This window comes from Drosophila miranda, chromosome XR, assembly GCF_003369915.1.
Source record: "Drosophila miranda strain MSH22 chromosome XR, D.miranda_PacBio2.1, whole genome shotgun sequence".
Lineage (NCBI taxonomy): Eukaryota > Metazoa > Arthropoda > Insecta > Diptera > Drosophilidae > Drosophila > Drosophila miranda.
Window position 1 is genome coordinate 4,466,433 of NC_046674.1, and position 13,485 is coordinate 4,479,917.

Below are 13,485 nucleotides of genomic sequence, written 5' to 3' on the forward strand. Positions count from 1 at the left end.
TTCTGTTTTCCGTTTTGTTTTTGTGCGGAAATGTCGGAGCTCTCGAACCTGGAGACACAAGGACCAACAAGGACCTCCTGGCCATGTGCAAGGAGCACGGCCTGCCCTCCGTCGGGGTGGCCGACAGCACTCGTGCCTGCATCATCCCCGCCGAGGGTTTATTTAATTGAAGTTTAAATTAGCTTTTAAATAATTTAGTTTTGAACGATTTAAACCAATTAAAAGAATCAAAAGCCATGCCCCCCGAGAAGAAGATTCGTTGCGGAGGTTCAATTACGCTCCAAGAAGTGTGGTTGCGGAGGTTCGATTACGCTCCAAGAAGTTTGGTTGCGGAGGTTTAATAACGCTCCAAGAAGTGTGGTTGCGGAGGTTCAATTACGCTCCGAGAAGTGTGGTTGCGGAGGTTCTGGGGTGCCATGGTGCGCACGGTGCTGACTCCCTGCGCACTAGGTTTAGAAGAGTAGATGTTTACAGTTAAAAAAAAAAAAAATAAAGTCGCGTGGCTTCGACTGTGCTCGCCTTTTTATAGCAATTGGCAGCGCCGCCATTTGCGAAAATGACTTCGAAGTAGCGCAGTCGCGCCGCCGCAGGTCTGCCTTGCAAGAGCGAGAGAGATATATCGGCTGTCGCTGCATGTGTGAGATTTTGTATGCGCTTGCTTCTGAGTACAACAAAAATACGTCAGCCGACAGCGCAGCCGCAGCTGGTGTCTCTCTGTCTCTCTCTCTCTGCTTTTGCAGGATAGCAGAAAAGGGTGGGTTTTGTGTTATATATTTATTGTATACTTACAGTGCCACTCAACTGAATAGGTTCAACAATTTTCCAAAGTCAAACCGCTATATCTTTTTAACCAACTTACCGATTTATATGAAACAATTGTTTGTGCATAGATTGATTTATTGTTAATAAAGCAAGAAAGTTTGTGGTTTCCAGGACACGTTTTTAAAGCTATTTATTAATTTTTTCAAAAACATTACAAACGAGGGGGAACGTTGTGAGTTGTGAGATAATATTAAGCGACGCGACAAAGAGTGCGTGCAAGAGAGACAGAAAATCAGTCTGAACGTGACGTCGGGCGTTGCGTAGCCACTGCAAATTGATGTGTTCCTGTTGGCTATAAAAATGATCCGATCTAATCCAGATTCAGCAACCAGATAGATATGGTCATTCTCTATGATTGTGCGTTTTTAGTTTTCTCGAATCTGCTCTATTGTGGATGCAACAGATTTTCGTTCTTTGTGGGGGCGGGAGGGGGTGGGGCGAAATTCTGAGATATATGTTTTATAGTGAGATCTAACAGGAGTACGGATACCAAATTTGGTTACTCTAGCGTTAATGGTCTCTGAGATTTGTGGATGTAAGCCGTAGTATAGGCCTTTGTATACCCTATTTTGTTAATTTTATATGAAAGTATAAATATTGATATGAAGATAAAACGTAACTAATAAAGACCTTTTCTCAAATTGACATTTTTTAAACATATTCATGTATATGATGAGTGTTTTGTATATATATCTCGATCCTGGTACCTATTCTTTGTCTCTGCAAGAAGACAATAAGCTTTAAAATATCGTTGAAATAATATTTAATAATATTAAAATGTATTGAAAATAAATTTATTTTTGCCTGGGATGACAAACATATTCACAATTCTATAGCATCCATTTCCCCCAGGGTATGTGTGCATGGAATTAGCAACATGTTTGTGTATGGAGTGAGACTCATTGTTGCAATAGCGAAACTGCGGTGAATCGGGTATTGCCTATATCAAGCTATATGGATGCCCACTTAGCTCTATCCCATAGATAAATGCATTTTCTACAAGATTGCTTCTCTTAATTACCTTTACGTATTTTATTTTGACTAAAATACGGGTTTCAAGTAAATGTTGCCGCAACAGTGTGTATGGAACGAGACTCATTGTTGCTAAAGCGAACTGCGGCGAATAAAAATTTTGGTCAAGACCGAAATATACCGAAACATACCGTCTCGTTTAAAAATATACCGTAAATATACTGACACTGGGCACCAGTGCTGCCAGATCTTGAGAGTCACCATAAGTTAGATTGAAGAAAAAATAAGCTAGAATAAGCTAAATACAAAAAAAGCTTAACAATAAGCTAACAATAAAAACACATCAAAATAATGTATAATTAAATTTTATATATATATATTTTTTTAATTTTTAATGAAAGTAATGACATGATTTTATCCACTTCATTATGCCATGGCCGAGTGCTCAGCAATGTACAGCCTTTTGCTCCTCTGTTTTTGAGGAGTTTCTAACAAGAGGTATTTTGTTAGTTTGTGTCATGCTAGCATTGGACGCATATGTTTTATAGCGACAGCATACTGCCATAATTCCCACGTCTTGGCCCCAATTGTTGACTTACAAAAGCAGCAGTACGCTTATGTGGATTCAGTTGGCACATTGCGTAGCCTCTCCTTAAATTCATCGAAATTGAACCAGAAAATGTAGAAATTTTTTTTATAAAACACTTTTGCATAGCAAGAAAAAATAGGACAAATCTTCTTTCTTAATAAATATTAACAAGTATTACAATAAAATCAAAGAACAAAAATTGTTTTGTACCACATTTTTTGAAGCCAAAATAAGCTAAATGAAATTTGAAAGAAGATAGATTTCAAGCCATAAGCATTTCAATTATTTTTCAAGCTATTTTGTTTTAAAATAAGCCAAATCTAGCTTAAAATAAGCTGAAATGGCAACACTGATTTCATACTCACTTACTTTGCCACTGTTTTTTGGTTGAACTGTTTTGTTTAAACCTCGTTTTAGACAAAACAAAATAAAAAGGAACACTTAAAAGTAGCAAATCTTGTGGAAAATTTATTAATCAATGGGATAAAACTATGTGGGCAGGGCTGAGGATTCTATTTAGCTAGTAATACTCGACGGAATATCAAAAACGAGGAATATATTTATGGTATTTTTCGGTATATTTCTGAGCTCAGACGCTCATAGTGCGACGAAAAAATGAGTCGTAACTTTGCATGGGCTATGGAAAGGGGTATGGACAACAGGCAGAAATAGCCAAGCAAATTGCGAGGTTCGTACGAACCTCACCCCTCACGGCGCGTGTGCGGACATTATACCTTGGAAACAAAATCGGCTTTTGGTCTTCCAAAGGTATATTAGGCAGATGGGGTGGATTTCACCTTGCTTGCGTCCAACTTCGTGGCCGTGTTGCCTCTCGTCCATACCCTCTTTTTCTTCCCATTATGTGGAGTCCCGCGAGTCGTTGCGTTAAAATTAATTTTAAAATTATACAATAAAACGCGTAAATGTTGTGAAAAAAACATGTGCAATCTGCTCTCGGTGTTGTTGTTGATCGATGAGCAGTGAAGGACGGTGAGTGCACGTGCGTTTTGAGTGCAACAAAAGTGTTGGAGCAATAGCAGCGGCATCGGCTGCGGCTACGGCAGAGCAACAGCAACAGCAACAAAAACAACAAAAATGCGCTGGCAGAGCGCTAGCAGCAGCAACATCAGCACAAGCAGAGCGAGAGCGAGAGAGCAATAAAGTGCCAATAATAACAAAAAAAGAAAGAAAAGAAATAACAATTGAATGTGGATGGAAGAGGAAGAACAATTAAGAGAAAATTATTAACCAATAAATAATTAAGCGCTGCCCCAAATTCAAGAGAGCGTGTGTCCGTGTGCGTGCGATAGTGTGCGTGTAAGGCTTCGATCTCTGCCTCTGCCAGTGCTGCTGCCGCCTCTCTGCCTGCAGGCTGTTTATCCTCTCACTCTCTCCCGCACGTTTCGGTGATGAAATAAAAGAAGAAATTATCTACCGCTGGCGCGTGTGTCTTTCAGTGTGTGTGTTTTTTTTATATGTGTGTGTGTGTGCTCCCCTGCTCCTGCTCCCACTCCCACTCCCCCCCTCTCGCCCCACGTTCCATCCAACTATAATATCCGCGACACTCTCTTTCTTATCAGCAGCAAGTGCTCTCCAACCTCCCTACCACCCCCGAGCGTCATCCAAAAACGTGACTAATGCACTGCTCGCGTAGCCTCTCTGCTGCTGGCGCCGTGGACAACACAACAACAACATTCTATACGGCAGCAGCACAAACATCGGCGTCGGCAGCAGCCTCGGCCAGCACAACGCCAACGTCGAACAAGACGACAACAATGGCCACAACGGGGGTAACGGCGACCACAGGGCAAGCGGCAACAAATGCTAAAGATGGTAGGTTATACTAACTAAAAACTAACAAACCAACAACAACAACAACAACAACAAAAAGTGACCTAGTAAGCGATAGGACCAATCCAATACTTATGCAAAGCCAGATGTCAGCGAAAAAGGGAATAGCAAAAGAAAAGGAATGGGAAATTAAGAGAGGAGGATGCTACAGACAGCTAGAGTTCAAGGCGAGCGGGCATACAGTTTGAGCAGCCGGTTCAGTTACTCAGAAACTGTAGTTCAAGAAAATGGCTCTGAAACTAAACGAAAAAGGAGAATTTTGAGCTGAAAATGAAACAAATCAAAGTCCAAATGTGATGAATTATTAAATTCTTGAATATTCACCTATTGCTGGACTGCCAATAGAAGATCTTCGGGGCAGAAAAGAGTATGGGGCTTATCAGAAAAAATTATTCTCTAATCAGATTTATGGAGGCAGAAATTTGCAAATTTCGTACAAAAATCGTCTCATATTTTTAAATATTCAAATTTTTTGCTAGTCTTTCATACATTTCCTCGTTTCGGGGTTTCCACTCAAAACTCGAGCACAGAGACACACAGATTAACTGCTAATCCATCAAGAGCTTAATCTTTAGCTTTGTTCTCCTGCTCCCCCCTTTCCCTGCCCTCCCCCGTCCGCTGATGTAACTTGTTGAGCAATGCGAATGCGAATGCGATACGGCTAGATATATATGTACATATACATATGCATGTACATAGTAGATGTATGGATTTGTGGCTCATTTCGGATCAGGCCAAAAGTTGTTTAAAGAAAAATTGGTCAACAAAACAAGACTGGGGCGAGGGCGAGGGCGAGGGCGGGGGCGGGGGCGCGCGATGGCAATGGCGAGGGCAGCAAATAAGGCAAGAAATTAATGAGAGCCGCCGTTGAATGGCAAACAAATTCAAGCATAAAAGAAACAACAATAAAACAAACAAAATATAACAACAACAAACAAGAAAACCATAACCAGAAATAGCAACAATAAGAAGCTTAAAAACAATAATTAAGAAATGCTGTTGCCGCTGCCGCTGCTGCGGCTGCAAAAATGTGTGTAAAAAAAAAATGTTTAAGTACCAAAAATGTAATTGCCAAGGCGGAAAATGCGAAGCAATGGAGGGCAGGAGCAGGGGTCAGGGGCGAGGGGTGAGGGAGCTTGGAGCATTTTTTCGAGCGTGGCGAAGGTCAGTCCAGCAAAATGCCTGAAGGTCATAGGCATTTCGACGCTGTCGTCACCTCTGAACCCGCTCGAATTTATTGATTTTACACGCAGAAGCAGCAGCGGCAACCTCAGCCTCAGCCTCAGAAAGCACTCAAAAAAAATAAAAAAAGAGAGAAAGAAATCACTGAGAAATGGAGGATGGTAAGGGGAATACCCTTTGCCAGAGATCTTTCAGGGCATATCCTTTTTCTGGTAGATTTTTCATTGAATCGGACAAAAAAAAGAGATGAAAATTATCAAAACTAAAGATACTGGGCATTGAATACTCGTAGAACTCTGCACACTATATCCTGAGATACTGAATGATCTCTGGTCTGCCGCTGAAACCGGAATACCCGTGCAGCAAAAAGGGTAAACCACACCACATGCATATTTCTCTTTATGCTCTTTCAATTTACCTTTTATTTATGCATATACCCTTACATCTGTGTGAATGGTGCACACACACACAAACACACACACACACACACATACGTGTGTTCCTCCTCCAAGTCAGAGAGCGACTTGCGGCAGAGAAGGGGCTTGCCCCTCAAGTTGTAGTTTTCTGTGGCTGTGTGCGTGGCTTTGGCTTATGCCAAAGGCCAAATGCAAAAACCTGCTTTTTTTAAAGCCAAAAACCATAAGAAAACGCCACAACTACTACGATATAAGTCCCCCTCAAACCATGGCCGCCACAAATGTTTAGTTTTTTTTTGTTGTTTTTATTTTTTTTCGCAAGAAAGTTTAATAAACTATGGTCACAAAAAGATTGGCTAAAGAAAACTTGGATAAAACCGTACAATAATAATTAATTTCAAGCAAAAACCCGTCTGGATTTTTTTTATGGATTTTCCATCATTAGATAACACGTCTAAATATCTAGTCGTTCTTTTCTTTGTTTTTATCCGTACATATGTTATGTATATTTAGACAATTTTCAAGCAATTTTTGCCTGTTATCACTGAAGGAAACACAGTAAAAAAGAAGGAATGTCTGATAAGATGGCTTGGAAACAGCAGTCATATGTGATTCACTTGAGTGATGTGCATATTAGTGGAGAACAGAATGACTGGTCTGCGATTTTAGACTGAAATTATACGTAAATGTTGAATGGTTTAATGGTCTAGTTGGGGCTAGTAATCGTCTCTAGTGCTGGTTGAACCCTTCACACAATTAGATGGGCTTTAAGAGACCCATTTGAGGACTTGAAACTATGATGAAGCTGTTCGGAGTCAAGAACTTACAGTTTTGTGGCCACTTCAAGTGTATATACCGCTTACAGTTGTGGCGTCACTTACCAAAAACAGTTGAAGATATCATTCTTATTCGTTTGTACAGTTGCAGATGCCCTACTCGTAATGGCAGAGTCGATCCAAAATGCTTACAGTTGAAGAATCACTGACTATTACAGTCATAGAACCCAGACCCTTTACTGTTGGAGAGTCACTATGTCTTACAGTTTAAGATGAACTGATAGCAGTTGCAGAATGAATACATTATACAGTTTGAGAATCATTGATATGACAATTTACAGTTTGAGAAACACTGAACATTGAATTTGTAGAACCGATAACTATGACAGTTTGAGATGTACTGCCATGGACATCTAAAGAATCAATAACCTTTACAGTTGAAAGCCCACTGCTACGGTGACTGCTATGAAAGCAAACTATTTGACAGTTTGAGAAGCACTGAACATTGAATTTGTGCAATCGATAACTATGACAGTTTGAGATGAACTGCCATTGACATCTAAAGAATGAATAACCTTTACAGTTGAAAGGCCATTGCAGATTGAAAGACTCCCTCCCCCTCTCCATTTATCACAACTAATTGTGGCGCATATAAGACTGGGACTACAAAAACCATTATCAGCGGCAGCACCACTCTCTCTTCCCTTTCTCCCACTCTTCCCTCTCTTCCCTCTCTGCCTATCTCTTATTCCTCATTCCTTATTGACATTACATTTTGTGTTGTTGTTTGCCTTTTATTTTGCTTTTATCAGTTGCTTATCGCCCAAAGCAAATGCAATGCGTTTACCCCAACAGTAAATACTACTATAAGAGAACCAATACATATGTACATATGTACAAACAAATACATACATATGTACCTACCTTTGGTGGAAGACGACGCGTCGTTCTCCCATTTCCAATTAGTGCACGGTACGGAGTGCCCGGACCCCGAGAGAGTCAATAAAAGTCAGGCAAAATGTTTTATAATTTCATTTTAGCAAAAGAAGAAAAACATTCATTGAAGTTCGGCCACCAATAGGCTTGTAGATAACTTTTTTCCAAATATTTAATGATCATAAAAAATAAATACAAATATTCTCGCCGGCTCCCCATATTTGCCAGTGGAGGAGACTTTTGCAATTAGTGGATTGCTAATAAAACATAATGAACAAAATAAACTCAAATGTACACAGCGGAGTGCGGGACAGGGACAGGGAGAGGGAGAGGGAGAGGGACAGGGACAGCAGGTGCACGGTATTTATATTGACATATCGGTTCGAGTTTACGGTTCGGTTAACAGTTGCAGAAAAGTGGATTTCCCCCAAAGCCAGATGCTGCCAACGCGACTCTTGATGCCCCGTAGTTGGGGGCCTCAAAGGGGTATCATAGATATCATAGACGAAAGAGATGTTCCTGAAGTTGGAAGATGATAAAAGGAAGTGTTTTTCGACACCAAAAGAGCTAGAAAAAAACTAATTTTGATCTGAAAACATAAGGGAATCCTATCCTCTTACCTCATTGCCTAAAACCATAGAAATCTGTTAATGATTGCTATTAGAATCTCAAGAAAAGACTGGCATGGATGCCCCTTCTTGTGACTCCATTTCCAGTCTCCTCTGGTTTCTCTTTCCCACAACAATCCCCTCAAATGGGTATCCCTGAGTCGTAGCACTCTATATTTTATTGCTACGTGCCTGGAGTCGTCCTGGACCCCTGGACCCTGGGCTTCATTTGGTGGAATGCATTTCACCGGCTAGCGGCCAACGGCTGGGCGTCATTTTTCAATTGCCCGCGCAACCTGTGTCCCTTCTCCAATTGCCACAGTTGCCTCTGCCTCTGACTCCGACTCCGACTCCGACTCCGCTGCTGTGTGCCACACAGTTGAAGTGGCAGTTTGTCATGAGCAGCAGCAGGCCAGGCCAGGCCATGCCAAGCCAGGTGTATGTCTGCTCATCGCATTTCCTGTAGCAGCTCTCTCGCGGCTCTCGCGGGGATTGCAATTTGATTTGTGGGCGACCACGGTCTGCTCCGTGGTCTGCTCCATGGTGGTTATAGTGTGAAGACTTGAGCTAAATTGCCGTGAGAGTTTATGCCCCAGGCCAGACTTATGAATGGGCTTATTGTGCATTTCTTAACAACTCAACTGAGGCATAGACACGCGGGCTAGTGGAGGGGTGGCTCCTCTGAAAGGGGCTTCCTGTGGTAATATGTCAACTTGTATCATTAAAAATTCAAGGAAGTTGCAGGAAATTAACGAATGAAAAGCATTAAGATTGCTGGAGATCTTTTCTCATATCTTAGGAAAAACAAAATCCTGGGAGCCGTACTTTTCAGCTGGAAATGTTACTTGGGAGATCTCTAGACCCGCTTTGGGGATCCTTTTGCTAAAGTACGCTTAATATTCAATTTAGACTAGATAGATAGATGATATTATTCAATTAGGATGGATTTTACATAGATTATAAATTAAATGTCTGACAAAAAAATGTATGTTTCTCTGAGACAATCTTAATTATGTTTCAAAGCAAACCAAGCGGTTTGTATATGTGGAAAATTATGATCAAAAATAGCTTCGCTTTTTTTTTGTATAAATATGATAAATATAAATAAAGAAAATAATAATAAATAAATAAAAAATAATAAAAATAAATAATAATAAATAAATAATAAATGAAGAAATAATAATAAACAAATAATAATAAATAAATAAAGAAATATACCCATGGGTATGGGGTTTTAGCTGAAAGTAACAAAAAATTATATAAATAATAATAAAAATAAATAATAATAAATAAAGAAATAATAATAAATAAATAATAATAAATAAATAATAATAAATAAATAATAATAAATAAATAATTATAAATAAATAATAAGAAACTAAATATAAATAAAAATACCCATTCCTATGGGTCTTAGCTGTTTTTTTTTGTATTTGTATATCTTTTTTTAGACTTTATTTTTCTTTTATTTATTTTCCTTTTTTTTAAAGTTTATTTTTGCCATTTAAAGGGGCTTTGGGTTAGGTTTTTTTTTTTAAATTTTTGAGGTTTCCTTTTTTCCTCTTTTTTCCCCTTTTTTTAAAGCCGAAATGTATTTTATTTGCATGCCTTCTTTTACTCCTTTGCTCAATTTCCACCCTTTTGAAGCTCCATTAGGAGCCACGTTGCCTGCTGCTGTGGCATGACTCACACGCACAATCATAATTGGCCCGAAAATAATCGTATTACTCGCTTTTCCGGCTTATTCCTGCCTTGGATATTCTGTTGCACTGCCAGCACATGTTTGAGGAAGGTATCTCTTGGCACCTCGTTGCTGAATGTAACCTGCCACTGCCACTGCCACTGCCACTGAATGTGGTACCCACACGTTGCACATACACATTTGTACGTTCGTTCTTCTCTGTGTGAAATTCCCCAACTAATTTGTCTTACATTTCCAGGGCACACACTCCATTCCCCCCCACTCCACTACACCCCCCTTCCTCCCATCCCCTCCATTGCCTCTTGCCTTGTCTTCGTCTTGCACTTTGGCGCTGCTTCCGCGCTAATTTGCTTAGCGTAATTTGCATTTTGCAAATGCCATTCCCTCACCAGACCCTCCCCCCCCACCCCCTCCCTGCCCCTTGGGCCAAGGCAAGGCGTGTGAAAAAAAGGCAGGAAAAAAGTCGAGTAATGTAATGTAATGCAATTTGCTGTCAGACTTTAATGAATGGCCCCATGTCCGAATGTTAAGCTCTGTTTACCGAATATTGAATGTCCCCCCCACCGGCCACGCCCCCTAATTGCTGCTAATTGCGCGAATAAAAGTGTATTCTCCATTAAGGAACCAACGAACCCCCAAGAACGTCTGGCGTTCAGTTTTTATGTTCTTTGCTTCATTTGGAATATGAATTTTCACCCTCCCCCATGGACCACGGAAACGTATCTTTTTCGATAGAGACATTTGGCTTGCTGCCTGCCTTCAAGTATTTTCCACCTTACTTTTGGGAGGGGGGAGGGGAGGGGGAGGGCGCCATGGAAATCAAATGGCGCGTGGACGCATAAAAGCTGAGAGTCCTCTCCGATTTAGTGATGGAAACGTGACTGTTCTGGTAGAAGAATTTCCACTGGAGAGCTCTCCAGAGCAATCTCCAATGATTTTTCTAAGGAATTCTCGAACTAAATCTATCATTCGCCACAAAAACCCGCAAATAGTTTTACTCCTCGAAAATATGTATCCACAAATTCCATATTCATGATTCACGAATGCCCATGCCCATGCCCATGCCCCCTCCCCTCCACCCCTCTTCTCTCTCTCAATGGATACCTTGCCCCACAATTGCGGTGTGGAGCAGCAGCAGCAGCAGAATGTTTCCACTTGAATGCCGTTGAATGTTCTGTGACGTATCTGTATCTGTATCTGTGGCGGAAACATCTCCGCCTCGGACTCTGAATCGGACAACATCATCGACTAACAATTTCTCGGTCTCCCCGTCCCACCGTCCCTCCCCGTCCCCCCCCCCCCCCGTCCCTCTCCGTTTCGTCTGTGAATTTTTTGTTGGTTTTTATTTCGTTGCTTAATTGTCGCTTGAGTGTCGCTTCTGTCATCGAATGAATGGAAAAAAATAAACCAAGAAATTTGCAATTTTTTTTTCGTTTTGCGGCGTTTCGTTTGTGTTTCCTTATCGTTATTTTCATTGTCTCTCTCTCTCTCTCTGAGTACCGCCAAATCGATTGAATGGCGAATTTTTGCATATTTTTCAAATTAAGTTTCACACACAAATCGCCCACCCCCACCTCCAACCCCAAAAATGGAAATGGAATGGAAAATCATTCGATAATTGAGTGCCGTGAAGTTATGCCGCCCTAACCCACCCCTACCCCCTCTCTGATTGATTTATTCCACATCGAAGGAGCAGGATCCGTTGCAGCCGCAGAACAGAATTCCGTTTGTCAATTGCATGCCCCCCCCCCCCCCCCCCCCCCCCCCCCCCCCCCCCCCCCCCTTTTCCCCATCGTGCCATCTGGGCATCTTCTCAAACTAATTAAATTTGCAACACTCGTAAAGGTATGCATCTGATGTGGCATGTCTACTCCAATCAATGCCATTTGAGGGGAATCTGCACCTGCAACAGTGGTTTTAGGCCACAAAAAGCGGGATCGGTGGGAACGGGGGTCTTTGGGGGAGGGGTTACAGGGTGATTCGCCGCCAGAAAGGGGGGGGGGGGAGGCACTAATGGTGCTAAGAGAAGGGGATCTAGAGGGTACAGCAGAACATTTTCCCCCAAGCTTCGATCCAAAAAAGCGATTCAAGACCAAGAAATATTTCGAAACCCTCTCATCTGTTCCACAACAAATATGTTCTCTTTAGAGATCGTTCTTCCTCTCCAAATCCTTCTCTTAAGACCTGAAATATAATCCTTTTTATCAATGCCAATCTCTACAGATTCCAAAGATGGTTTTCCATCTGCCTCAGCAGAAGATACATCTGTGTAGATCTCCCTTAATGCTATCCCCAGAGAGACTCCAGATTCTTGGCTGTGAATCTTAAGCAAAGAATGTCAAAGCCTCCATTTAATGTTTGCAACCCAATAGAGAGATCTTTCCTGCCCCCCACCCCCGCCTGCATGTTTTGGTATTGACTTTCCTGCTGTCGAAATACGTTTCACCGCGAATCAAATAAGCAAAAACCACCGAAAATTTCCAACAATTGTGACCACTGTAAGCCCCTGCCCCACCCACATGCCACACATATCGTATCGCCGCCCTGTGGGTGGAGGAGGGGGTGGGGGGGGGGGGTATGCAACCAAGTGATAACCGCAGCGGAACACGCATCAAATCGAACCGAAAATTCGCACGCTAGTGGACCCAGTGGCACCGCAAAATGTGTGCCACATGCTACAGGAGAGTGCCGCATAGTGCCACAGAGTAGAACAGAGACAGAGACAGAGACAGAGAGGGGAAGAGGGAGAGACAGGGAGAGGAAGAGACTACAACAGTTACTATACGCCCACTACCAATTTTCCCCAATTTTCCCCCATTTTCCATTTGGGTTTTTGTCTCTGTTTTCCACACCCGAAACATTTTGCGGTAATTTACCGCAATTTGTAAATATTTAATGAACATTAATTAAATGCAAATGTGCAATATTCCATCTCCCTCACTCGTCCCCCTGCCTTCCCGTCGCCCCGTCGGATGAGCTCTGGCAATCTAGTTTTTCACCGAGTTTTCCTCCTGAATTTTCTGAATTTATATTTTATATTTATTTTTGGTTCGTTTTCGTTTTCGTTTTCGTTTTTTCATTTAATTTTACTGCCACTTTCAGGCACACGAAAGAAATGAAAGGAAAGCTAAATAAAGTGTGTGTGCGAGAGAGAGAGAGGGAGAGAGAGATAGAGGACTTTTCAGAGCCGTGTAACGACTTCATGGTACCCACTGATGGGCGATTTTTAGTTGTTGTTTCTTTTTTTTTTTGGGGGTTTCATATTCAGAGGAATATGGGGTTCTATGAACGGAAAATTTTCTAGAATTAAAACAAAAAAATATAATAATAATATAAAATAATAATAATAAAAATAAAATAATAATAATAATAATATAATAACTAAATAATAAATAACTAAATATCCCATTGCCATAGTTTTTGGTAGTTTTTGTTAAGTATAAATTTATGTATTTATTCATTTATATTTTGTTAGATACTATCTACATATATCTAGGTTAGGTTATATCTATATCTACGACTCTGCCACAGCGGAGTTTCTTGAGAGATTTATGGCACTAAAATGTGTGTAGGTTTGGCAGCCTTTTAGCCAGCGGATCAATCGATACGGACAGTCCATGGCAGGCCAAGA

General features: G+C 41.1%; 1 protein-coding gene across 4 annotated transcripts in view; it reads left to right on the forward strand.

The window, feature by feature from the left end:
* The first annotated feature begins 3,184 nt into the window (after positions 1-3,184).
* LOC108151898 (cyclin-dependent kinase 14) overlaps positions 3,185-13,485 on the forward strand; it is a 111,104-nt gene continuing 100,803 nt past the window's right edge. For 3 of the 4 annotated variants that reach the window (XM_017280802.2, XM_017280805.2, XM_017280806.2), the window contains exons 1-2: positions 3,185-3,373; positions 3,964-4,216. In XM_017280802.2, the coding sequence (XP_017136291.2) occupies positions 4,021-4,216 (196 nt within the window). In that variant the 5' untranslated portion in view covers positions 3,185-3,373; positions 3,964-4,020. The remainder of the gene's footprint in view (positions 3,374-3,963; positions 4,217-13,485) is intronic. The other variant, XM_017280803.2, reaches the window with a different exon arrangement.